This window comes from Gracilinanus agilis, chromosome 3 (genome assembly GCF_016433145.1).
Source record: "Gracilinanus agilis isolate LMUSP501 chromosome 3, AgileGrace, whole genome shotgun sequence".
Taxonomy (NCBI): Eukaryota; Metazoa; Chordata; class Mammalia; order Didelphimorphia; family Didelphidae; genus Gracilinanus; species Gracilinanus agilis.
The window spans coordinates 178,962,854-178,976,113 of NC_058132.1; the positions used below are offsets into that span (position 1 = coordinate 178,962,854).

Below are 13,260 nucleotides of genomic sequence, written 5' to 3' on the forward strand. Positions count from 1 at the left end.
CCTTCCTTCCTTCCTTCTTTCCTTCCTTCCTTCCTTCCTTCCTTCCTTCCTTCCTTCCTTCCTTCCTTCCTTCCTTCCTTCCTTCCTTCCTTTCCTCTTTTTCTAAGTTTATGGGTAGTTTGCTCCACATGATCCTCAACTATATCTTTTGGGGGGGCCATTGCTTCATTATCAGAAAAAAAAAACAAAATATTCCCATTGGTTTTTTTCAAGTTAGTGCCCCATGGCCTGTATTGTTATTATTAAATATAAAAATATATGCTTATTGTTATGCTTAATTTCCCACATGGAATGATCTGACTTCTGCTTGTTGCTAACAATCTAATACACTATGACTTTATAGAAATATATCTTTTAGGTTTTTTTAAGTTTAAATAGGATGTTCCTCAGAATCTAAGGAAAAGGAACATTGAAAGAAATAAATTAATAGCATCATTATAAACAACTACCCTTTTCAGCTGAAGACGATTAATATAATTTTAAATGAAGTCTATTTTTTACATGTAAATAATACATTTATCACTTAAAGAGAATTCAGAGTTATCTTAAGGGCTTAAGCTAAGGTCCAGCTAAAAAATAAAAAAGATGTCTGATCTCTGCATAGAAAGCAGAGCAAACAAATTCTGAACAAGTGTTTCTCCAACCTCATAAATACACACAAACCCAAAGGAAGCTCCCTCTAAGTGTCTACAGGAGCTCAGTCCAGTGCCAATTGTTTGAAAAAGAGAAGTCAATGAGTTCCTGACAAGAAAAAAAGGGCAAATTGTACATTAGTCTGAGATTTAAAGCAGGTCACTTCCTGGATAATTTGCATATTCTGAAGGTGGGGGAACACTCACTTTCCCCCCCTCCCCAAAGCAGGCTCAATATTGCCCTTTTTTTGGTCCCAGTAACTGTGAAAACTTGGAGAGTGGAATGTCTCATTCTAGTCATATGTGGTAACAAAGAATCCTCTGACTGGCAGGGGAGGCTGAGTTGCTGATGACTGTACCTTGCCTGCACAGGCACTCGCTTTAGCTTCCATGTTCTAAAAGCCACCTGGAGACCATAGTTAGTAATAGAACCATCTCCCCTCCCACCAGATTTATAGGACTTTAGATTTGGAGCGTGCTCCATCATGGGGCTGAGGAGGGTGACTGCCCTTACATCTATTTGTCTGTAGTTTATTTTATAGGAGAACACTTTTTGCTGGTAATTGTAATTGTACTTTCATATCACTGGTGAGTAGACTGAATGATCCCACAAGTGGCCAAAAATAGCAAATAATATAACCTTCTGCAAGGGATAACTGGCAAGGCTTTTGTTAATTAACAAGTTAATTACATTCTCTTTCCATTTAAAATTTAAGATAAGCTAATGTTTATTCTATTTGTATTATAATTTTGTTCCAAAGAGAAATTGTAAAATTCTGAGGAAAAATTGGTTAAAGTTCATTGTCATGGACACACATGACTATTTATCTGAGAAACTAACACATTTCTTTTTAACAGCCTCAGCTCCTGCTTTTGCACTAAACCAGCTGAAGAAAACAATAATAATTACCAAAGGCCAAGAAGTTCTCATAGAGTGCAAACCTCAAGGATCTCCAAAACCAACCATTTCCTGGAAGAAGGGAGACAAAGCAGTAAGAGAAAGCAAGAGGTCAGAAGTCTGTTTAGTAATATAATCACCGTACTATCAGTTTAGTGTTTTCATTGGCTAAAAATAAAACACATTTAGGTATAGGACAGAATAATTCTGTGAATGCATAAAATAGAATAAATAAGTTGGTTTGAAAAAATACATTTCTAAATGGTGACTATTATCAAAACTGAAGTTTTAATTAAATTCAATCAGTCTCCATTATATGTATGGGGCAGTTGTAACCTAAATTTTAGGTATCACTGAGTCACAATAGTTCAAACCTGCTATTTTTAAGGTAGTCATGTTTGGTGGCAATCATGAAATGATGAAAATTCCAGTTCATATAGAAGGATTTCAGAGAGATTGAAAATGCAATTCATTTTCATACTTGTACAATATAGAAATCAAATCACTTTTTCCAAGTAGGTATGATCAAAATTCATCTATGGAAGTGAACTCATTCTTTTATCTGAATTGAAATAAATTTTATTAGAGACAAATAACATCTCTTGTTGTTTGATGAAAACAAAATCATTTATAATTGTTACTTTAGCATTTATTTCAGAAAGTTGAAAATATTTACAGCAGTATTAAATTATATCTACTTTATCAGTACAAGTTGTCTCCTTAAAATTTATATTATTTGCTCTTGTATCTGGGAGTGGGAACTAAGCCATGTACTTTTTTATTTCATTCTAGCATAAAATATAGCTCAAGAATTATTCATAGATTTTTTTTAAATTGCACCTTATAAAAATTAGGCTTTCTGGAAAAATAAATCTCATAGAGATTCTCAAATTCAGTGTGTTTTTGGCTAAACTTGCTCAAACATAATCTAATCCTAATTTTTAAAAGCCAAAATTATGGTTTGTGATTTCTATTTAAAAAGCATAAAAGGGCAACTTTTGCTTGAGTCAGGCATTTAATCAAATTACTGCTATCATGTAGAACCATTCCAAGTTGAGCTCCATATCCTCCATGCTGCCTTGTCAAATGTCAGAAAGTTGGATTTAATTCTACCTAAAGAGAATGAAGTTTCTGTGGCATCTCACTAAAAGGTGTGATACAGATAGAACAAAGATAGAATAATCAAAACTATTTAGATTATCCTATATGCCATTGCTTTCCAAAGTAGTAGAATTCTGAAAGGTAGGCAAACCTAGGTTGGCATCTGTCAGATAACATTAAGCATACTCAAAAGGATTAGGCTCTCATTGACCAACCCTCATATCTCCATATTTCAAAATGGCCATTACCTTTATATTTCTGTCAAAGGATTTTGAAGTAGAATTGAAGTTGATTATCTGATTTAGGTTTAAAGTGACTTTCTTAAATATCTGTTCAAAATGGAGTAACTTAATATAGAGAAAGGAACCTTGGGGTTGTGGATAAAAAGTTGGTCCTGAAGTCAGAAGGTCCTGGAATCAAGTCTTGCTTCTGACAGTTACTGAATATGTGACCTTATAGAGAAAGTGATGTTCTAAATTGGTAGATGGGGCTTCTCACTGGAGTTCTCAATGCTGTTAAAATCACAGCTCTGAGCAAAACAAAGAAACAAAATGTTGTACAAAGCTTTCATGTAGAGGGGAAAACGTGGTTTAGGGATAATGGAGTATATTGTTTCCCTTCCTCAAAGTTAATAGGGAGAGTAGACTTGGGTGATAATCAGAGAGAGCCCTTCATTTTGTTTTAAACATCAAGATGGAATTTTAGAAAATTTTTATTTTAATTGTTTTAGTATCAAAGGACATAAAGAAAGAGGTCTGAGCCTGAGATTTCATCAAGGAAGCTCCTTCTGAAGAAACTCCCTGCACGGATATAAAAGTGCAAGTTTGGGGTAATTTCTGTTCTTGAATCAGAGATTCAATGCTTTTCCCAATATTACATAGCCAGTATTCACCAACTTTGAAGGGTTAGCTCTTTACCTGCTTCTCACCTAATAATGCCACTAATATGTGTTTGTTCACTGTTCTAAACCTGCTGTTGAATCTCTGCATACATTTTTTGGTGGTGGTAGGTTTTTTCTTACTGGACTGGACAAGGTTAGGGAAAGGTGTTCTCTGGAGGGATCTTCTTGTCTTTTGAGAAAAGTTAGACTTAAATCCTCTGGAAAAGCCGGCTATTTTAGTTGACTAATTCTTAAGAACTCATCTCTGTTAGTGATATGTTACTGTGCTAAATCAATAGAGTTGTATTAGATTGAGAATATAATTATAGCATTCTGTCAGTACAATACAACAAATTCACAATTCTATGAGTACTATTGAATCAAGTCCCAAAGAGGAAATTTTACTGTGCTGTTAGACATAATATATTTGGTCTCTATTAATAATTGTCAGTAAGAAATGTCAATGTAAATAATGCTGTTCCGTCTTTCTAATTAGTGTTGAGCTGATTCGTCAAAATGTTTGGCTCAGCTAAACTGAATTCTGTGCCACAACAGCAGAATTTCACCATTAAAAAAGACCATAGTTCTGATATGCTAAAGTCTGTCTGCAGAGCCATTCCACGCAATGGAGATATGGTCATCTTATTATTGTTTCTGCATAATAACAGATGCCAAGATTTTCAGGAACTCTACATGTTCTCACTTCAGCAACCTACTGCTTCTTACTATTATAAATTCAGATTTTTTATGTTATAGAAATGCTCAACCTCAGAACAGTTTATAAGTCATATATGAACAGATGCTCAGAGGGAGAAATGGCTAGAGGAATAAATACAATGATGCTGATGTAAAGAACATTAATGTCTGAGAATGTCATTTTTGTAATTTATAAAAAAAGGAGCTGGACTGAATGGTGTCTAGTACACTACCTCTATATCTACCCTCTCATTTTTATTTAGGTAACTACTAAAAGTAAATATAACATAATTAAATAGGGATGAAATTAACTTTTCCATTGTTTTATGTCCATTTCCTTTTTGGAGTAAAAGTTCAGATCAGTTCTTACTGTATTTAAATATGTGCACTACTCTTACAACCTCTATCTAATGAAAAACCAATTTTAAAGGAATTAACTGAAACCTGTATAATCTAATTCTATAAGCGATTATTTTGAATTAGTTTGAAAGAACTTAAAAAATCAAATAGTATCTTATGTGAGTAAAGGAAATAACTATATGAGGAAAAGAAAGCAATAATTCTATATAAGGAAGATAATTCTAGAATTATTCTAAATTCTAGGAAAATAATTCAAGGAAATAATTCTATATAAGGAAACGAAGCAGAACAGCATCATAATAGTAGTATCTAAATTTTAAACACATAACACCATTGTTAAAACTAGGAGGTAACACTTCCAAAAAAGATTGTCATATTTTGTGGTACCAAGAAGTACAATGAAAATATGAATTGCAGAAAGACATGTAATCCAGTGATTAAGGAACATAACAGAAAATCACAAACTTTTTCTTTTTAATTTTATTGCCAGGTCTAAAACTTGCCCTAGTGTGTCCCTATGGACAGTTTATTATAGGCTATGTCTTTACAATGCCAAAACATATGAGTCACGGATAAAATTTTTGGCTAGTCAACACAGTTCTAAATAATAATATTGGTTAATTTTTTTTCCCCACCATTTTCTTACAAAACTCAATTTTCTGGTTATTTTTGCATTGTTCACCCAAAGCCTACTTCTAATTTCTACTTTTCATACTATGGGAACAAGATATTGTCCCTAAATATGTTCTCGTCCCTACTTTAGGTAGGGTTACTACCCTGATGTGCTCATGAACCCATTGATTGAATTGCATAGCCCTCATTTCAAGTCTCAGCCTCAGATTCCTATCATGGCATTCTCATTGTCTCTCACTACCGTATCAGAGAATCCTGAGAAAAATGTTTTTAGTTCTACAGGGATGTCATGGCCACCTTTATAATTCATATGTAACATATCCAGGCACAACTATATGGATCTAAGAAATGTGACTAAACACTACTTTGATAAGTTACTTTAAAGAAGCTTTACTGTCTCCTCTACTTTTGGATGGTCCCTTCCAGATGGCTTTTCAGGTTCTTTTGACACTAATAATTATATTTCATGGTATAAAAAATAAGCTCAAGGAAAAGTAACTAGTAAAATGTTTCATAAGCTTTTTTTTTTCATTTAAGGGATTTTTACCCCTCTCCTATACACTCACTCAAAGTATTCTGTTCATTAAACTCATATTGGATTTTCACTTCAGCTCATTATTTCCATTACTTGGCCATTAAGTATTGTTAAAATAAAATCATCCAAAAGCACTCCAGCAGTGCACGAATATTGTCTCCATTATTACGTGTTCAGCATCCTGTATTTGTTGTAGACAAAGACAATCTCCTCTAATGCGAAGACTGGAATTGGAGTCAAAGCAGAGTTTCTTTTGTTTTCTTTTATCCTACAAATGAATACTACAGCAAGAAAGGAATGGAGCAGTGATGGAAGTTCATTACAATGTTGTTATGTTCCACATCTGGCTTCAGATTATTTGCATTTATTGAAATCCCAATGTAGTTTAGGCAGCAATTCTCACTTCTGGGGGTTTTATCAATTAGTGGGATAATGGCCAGTAATTTGAAGGGGGTCACTGAGAAATCCAGCATTAAGAAATTATCCCATGATGGGGCTGCATTATAACATAATTTTGCTTTGTAGGGGACATGAATCTAAACAAAGACTAGCACATCATTCCTTAATGGTGCCCCTCATCTCCAGGAGAGTTTCAGCATAAAAAAGTTGAAAACTAGCTTGAGCAGAATTGTTTTCAACTTACTCATTTAGCATTCTGAGAAAATTGTACTTGAAGTACCCATCAGTTTGCTTTCGTTGGGAATTCATGTTGTGGTTTATTAGGCACTGATGATCAAGTTCATACTGACTAACACTACATATGGAAAAAATATATTCTTTATGTGAGCCCAAGAGGACAATGCTACTAGAAAAAAAGAAGTCATCTTACCTTTTCTGGAGAAGGGAAGGAATTCATGATTATAATTAAAGTCTTGTTTCTGTCCCTCTGTTTCAACTTACATGCTGTGTTTGCTAATGAACAAGCTGTTTTGTTGTTTCCTTTGTGACAATGTCTTTTAAATATTAAGAACATAAAACAATGTAGACCTCAGCTACTCTGCATTTCCTCAGTGTCTAAGAAACTATATAATAGAGAAAGAGAAGTAACTAAATATCTAAGTAATGGAATTTCTTTAGCATCTTTTAGAATTTCTCATATTTGTTAGTAAAAGTTTGTTGTTGTTTTCAAACTGGCTTTTAAATGAAATGATATTGCCAGAGGAAGAAAAAAATGAAACTTAACTTTATAAGTTTTCAAATATATTTAATTTAGTTCAAGTATGCACTGATTACTTACTACATATAAGGCATTGTGCTTCATACTATATAGCCTAGAAACAATATATAATTTGGAATCAGTGGGCAGAATTAAATTTTCTGCTCTATTTGTATAATTTAGTACGTCATTCTACCGCTATGGCCTCCAGTTTCCACATATGTAACATGAGGAAGCTAGAGTAGATCACTGATTTTCAAATAGGAATTGTTGTTTGACCTTCCCTCCACCCCAGTTGTTTTCGTATGACCTCAAATGCTATTTGATTAGCCAATCAGAGTGGGAAGATCAGTAGTAACCTATGCTATCCTCATAGCCAGTGATCGGGCTTATCTTTAACAGAATCACATCTACTCTGATACCCCAGAATTCCCTGGTCCTCTTTCTTCCCTTGCTGTGTAAGAACTCAATCTCTCCCCTTTTGAACATTGAGATTACCTCCTCATGATAACTATCGGGGAACTCACTAGTAATTGTGTGTCACTGGGAAATTCCCTAATTTACTCCATTATGCTTTCCCTAACCTCACACATCACCTCTAAGAAGCCTGAGGAGTAGGATCTGTGCTCCTTGGTAGTGACATGAAATTAACAGCTCCATCTAACTACTTTTTTATGTTTAGTAGAGAATCTGTGCATAGGATAAACTGTCCTGGATGGGTTAAAATTCCTGATCTCATTAGATTATCCACTCCCACTCCTTTTTTCTAAATGTCCCTTCTACTATGGAGGGTATCACATCTTTCCAGTCACTTGGCTACAAAGCCCACCTTCTATCCACTATTCTGCATTGGCTTATTAGCACAGTAGTATATTTATGTAATTTATATATGATATTCACATAATGTGGGTTCACATCAATTTTTTTAATGATAGTATGCAAGAAAAATATTTTTAAGACAGTTGGACTAGATGACCTGTGAGATTCCTTTCTAGATTTTAGTTCTGTTATCCCATCTGCATGATATATATAGTCTCATAGGGGACATGTACATGTTTTCAGACATGAAACAGGTTTATCAGGCAAGGAATGGTTCTGTGTTCACTGAAGTAAAATCAAGAAGAAATAGACCTAATTTAAAGAAGCATAGCCTAGTTTAGGTATAAAGAAGGGATATAAATTATAAATTTCTAAATGAAATCTCATGTTCCTAGACTTTTACCAATATATTCTCATATAGATGAGTGTGATTATTGCCAAAAGGTAGAAAAAAAGGGATGAGGATGCCAGTTCTATTCCTCTGCTTCATTGTCTTTGCCTAAGAATATAATAATAAGATGTTTCAGAGCACCATTGGGAACACTGACCACTATAATTAAATAATGCTTATGAGATTGATTTTGATTTAGTTTAACTCTGGAAAATCAACTCAACAGACCTCTTTTGAAAATCTACTAAACTCAAGGCATCTGTCTATTAAGAAGAGTAGGGTAGAGGATATGTGTAAAGATGAACAATGAGGTAGAATCCTTTCTTTTAAGGAGACTACCATATAGAAGGGTGAAAGAAATGCAGAGAAAGAAAAATAATACAAAGAATGTGCTAAGTGCTGCATTCAAGGTGCAAGCCAAGTATTCTGGAAAGTTATAAAATGTATAGATTACTTTTAATAGGAGAAATCACAGTTTATGTACAAGGTAGGATTTTTAAAGGCAAAGAGAAGAAGGGCAACCAAGGATCCCAGGAATAGGAGTTCTTTCCTTTTCTCTGTCCTTGTCCAAATCCTATCCAGACTTTCAATTTTAATAGAAATCTGTTTGTTCCACCATTCTATTCTTCTAAGACATTTTCCAAGTTCATTGCTATCACTAAACGTGTTAGCAATTCCTGTTTGATTTATTACTCAAAACTGATATGCATTCTCTCCATGCCTTCATTCAAATAATTGATTATAATATAATTGTTAAAGTAATTACATGCCAATGAGAGAATCCCTGCAGCACTCCACTAGAAAATCTACACCAATATGATATTTGTCAAATCATCATTGTTCTTTGGTTCTTTCAATATTATTCTAAAAGCCAATTTAGGATAAAATGTTAGGCAAATACAAAAATACACTATGATACTAAGTAAAGGTATACTTTTCCCTGAAGTTCAGGAAGATATCTAACACAGTTCCTTCATTTTTGTTCTCAGAATCTCAGTAGCCTTTAAAAGTCGGGGGGATATATTAGAAGAGGCTAACATTCTATAATCAAATCAGCATGAACCCAAGAAGGTTATACAGGGAAGAAAATAACAGAATATGTGTGACTACCTACATCAATCAAGAAAGCTAGACTAACTTAGTCACTATCCTAAAGATTCTTAATTCTAAAGAAAAAGAATTAGAAAACACTGTGGAAATATCAACAATACTAAGTTAAAGAGACACCTTTATCCCCTTCCCAAAATGTTCAAATGAATAAAGAACAGACCCATTCTAGAAGTAATGATTCATCTGTATGTTAAAAATAAACAATGAAACTCTTGCAATTATATATGAGAATAGCTTCTCTGATACCATGTTTAGTGTCAAGTATATTAGCACAGAGCTAGCTAAACAGTTCCAATACTCAATACTTCCATCTTGTTGATGTGAGTATTCCCTTCCAAAGTACAGGGTATCCATAGTTCTTGATCAATGATACGTGTAAAACTCAGTGGAATTGTGCATTGGCTAAGGGGGGTTCAGGGGACTGAGGGAGAGGGAAAGAACATGAAATATGTAACTAGGAGAAAATATTCAAAATAAAAAAAATAATTAAAAAAACAAAGTATAGGGTATCCAAAGTACATCCATGTCTACTAACACTGCATCCAAACCTTCTATAAGTTGTTAAAAGGAGTGAGGAGAGAGGATTCCTTCAATATGTTGGTGTCCTTTATCAATTTCTTACCATATTGTAAGGATACAAGTGGAGAATGTAAGCTGCCAGTTAATAAACTCTTCCCTTGCCACTTGGAAACCCACATCATCTTTTGCATATTCAGAATAAATATAAAGAGAATAAATACAATATCTTCCATTTACTTCTCATTTAGTCTTGGTGAAAATTCTTTTTTTAATTCTTCAGAAAATGTAGTATTCCTTTACTCACATCAATAAAAATTGCTATATGGTGATATTTTAAAAAGGTACCTTTTGTTTCAAGGAGAAATTTGAGGTTATTCAAAGAGCTTAGCAATTTCCAAAAAGCTATCCAGCTCACATTCCTCTAGCTTGCTTCTCATCTCAACTCATAATCCATTTGTAGCGTCTGTCATGTGTGCGTATATGTTTGTGTGTGAATATAATCACTGGAGATAGACATATAAAAATGAAACAATCTCTCTTCTCAAGAAGGTTATATTCTAAAGCAGCAAAAGTACATGGATAGACAGTTTGATTGCACAGTAGTTAAAGCCCTGGACTTGGAGTCAGAAAGTTCAAATTTGACCACAGCTTACTAGCTGTGTGACTGGATAAATCACTTGACTTCTATCTGTCTTAGTTTCTTCATATACAAAATGGAAATTATTATAGTACCTACCTCTTAGGGTTGTTATGAGGATAAAATGAGATATTTGTCAAGAACATTGAAAACCTGAAAGTATTATCTAAAGATAGCTATTCTACTAGTTATTAGATATGCATATACAGAATAAATATAAAGAGAATAAATAAAATTAACCATCAAAGTAGTTAAATACAAATAATTAGGGAGGAATGGCTCTAGTAGTTGAGGAAGTCAGGAAAGGCTTCATGTAGAAGATGGTGCTTAAAATGAATCTTGAAGGCAGCAAAGTTGAAGGAGTGCGTGGGGGATAGCCAAAGTAAAAAAGCTGGGAAATGTAGTACAATGATTAACAAATTTAAAGAAGGTCAGTTTGTGCAGGAGGTAAAGTAATATACAGTGAAACTTGGAAGACAAATGGGACAGATCAAAGAGCTTTTAATTTTTTTAAGTGAAAGTGTTTTGTTTTTTATTTTATTTTAATTTTTTGTCATGCAAAACACATGTGTTGTAAGAGCACATTCATATATAACCAAAACCCCAAAATAAAACCAAGGATACACTGATGTGAAAGGCAACTCCAACAGTTCTTTCTTGGATTGCATGCCCTGTCCTAAGTCTTCCAGGATTGTCCCAGATGATTGCATTGCTGAGAGTAGCCAAATTTTCACAGATAATCATCATCCAAAATTGCTGTTATTGTGTATAATGTTTCTCCCTGTTCTGTTTATTTAGGTCTGCATCAGTTCCCACAAATCTTTCCAGCTTTTTCTGAAATCATCATTTATAATTTTTTATATCACATAGTATTCCATTAATAAAATGTACCACAATTTGTTCAGCCATTCCCCAATTGACAGACATCAACTCAATTGCTAGTTCTTTGCCACCACAAAAAAAAAAAAAAAAAAAAAAAAAGGTGGTATAAATATTTTTGTACAAGGTCTTTTCTCCTTTTTTATTATCTCTTTGGGATATAGACACAGTAATGGAATTACCAGATCAAAAGGTTTGCACAGTTTTATAGTCCTTTGGGTTCCAAATTACCCTCCAGAATAGTTGGATCAATTCATAACTCCACCAAACAATGCATTAGTGTCCCAATTTTGCCTCATCATTTACCATTTCCTTTACTGCCATATTGACTAATCTGATAGGTCTGAGGGGGTGCCTCAGTATTGTTTTAATTTATATTTCTCTAATCAAGAGTGATCTAGAACATTTTTTCATATGATAATTGATGGTCTTGATTTCTTCATCTGAAAATTGTTCATATTCTTTGATCATTTGTCAATTGGGGAATGGCTAATATTCTTATAAATTTGACTTAGTTCTTTATAAAGTTAAAAATTTAGACCTTTATCAGAGACATTTGTTATGAAAAATTTTTCCCCAGTTTGTTATTTCCTTTCTAATCTTGGTTAGATTAGTTTTGTTTGTACAAAAGCTTTTTAATTAATTACATTCAAAAGTATTTTTTATATCTTATAAGATTCTATCTCATTTGGTAGTAAATTCTTCTCTTCTCCAAAGATCTTCCAGGTAAACTATTCTGTGTTCCCTTTATTTAGTCATAATATCACCCTTTATATCTAAATCATATATCCATTTTGACCTTTTATTGGTATAGGATATGAGATATTGATCTATATCTAGATTCGGCCATATTGTTTTACAATTTTCCCACCAGTTTTTGTTAAAGAGTGAATTCTTATTCCAAACGTTTTTATCTTTGGGTTTATCAAACACTAGGTTACTAAGGTCATTTACCCCTATATATTAAATGTATCAAATTACTCCATTGATCTACCATTTTATTCCTTAGCCAGTACCAGATTGTTTTGATGATTTCTGTTTTATGGTACAGTTTGAGATCTGGTAATGCTAGGCCTCTTCCTTCACAGTTTTTTTTTTTTATTAGTTCCCTTGATATTCTTAACATTTTGTTTTTCCAGATAAATTTTCTTAATATTTTTCTAGTTCTTTAAAACAATATTTTAATAGTTTGATTGGTATGGCACTGAATAAATTTAGACAGAAGTGTCATTTTAAAATAATTAGCACAATCTACCCATGAGCAATCATTTTTAAAATTGTTTACATCTGATTATATTTGTGGGAAAAATGTTTTGTAATTGTGTTCATATAATTCCTATGTTTGCCTTGACAAGTAGATTTCCAGGTATTTTATATTGTTTAAAGTGATTTAAATGGAATTTCTCTTTCCAATTCTTTTTGCTGGACTTTGTTGACAATGGATAGAAATGCTGATTATTTATGCGAGTTTATTTTGTATCCTGCAACTTTACTAAAGTTATTAATTATTTTAGCTAGGTTTTTATTTGATTTTCTAGGATTCTCTATGTATACCATAATATCATCTGGGAAGAGGGATAGTTTGGTTTCCTCATTGCCTACTTTAATTCTTTCAATTTCTTTTTCTTTCCTTATTGCTAAAGCTAACATTTCTAATATAATATTAAATAATAGTCGTGATAATGGGTATCCTTGCTTCACCTCTGATCTTATTGAGAAGGCTTCTAATTTCTCCCAATTGTAGATGATACTTATTGAAGGTTTTAGGTATATATATATATAAATATATATATATATTATATACATATATATATATATAATATATACACTAATTATCATTTTAGGGAATTAGTAATTTATTCCTATGCTTTCTATGTTTTTTTCAAACATTTATTAATATTCATTTTTAACATGGTTACATGATTCATGCTCCTCCTTTCCCCTTCACCCCCCGCACTCCCCACACCCATGGCCGATGCGCATTTCCACTAGTTTTGTCATGTGTCCTTGATCA

The 13,260-nt window shown here is 33.1% G+C and overlaps 1 protein-coding gene across 1 annotated transcript in view; it reads left to right on the forward strand.

Moving 5' to 3' along the window:
• Window positions 1-13,260, forward strand: part of CNTN5 (contactin 5) — a 609,722-nt gene that overhangs the window by 308,792 nt on the left and 287,670 nt on the right. Inside the window, exon 9 of the mRNA XM_044669004.1 lies at window positions 1,491-1,641. Coding sequence (XP_044524939.1) covers window positions 1,491-1,641 — 151 coding nt within the window. The remainder of the gene's footprint in view (window positions 1-1,490; window positions 1,642-13,260) is intronic.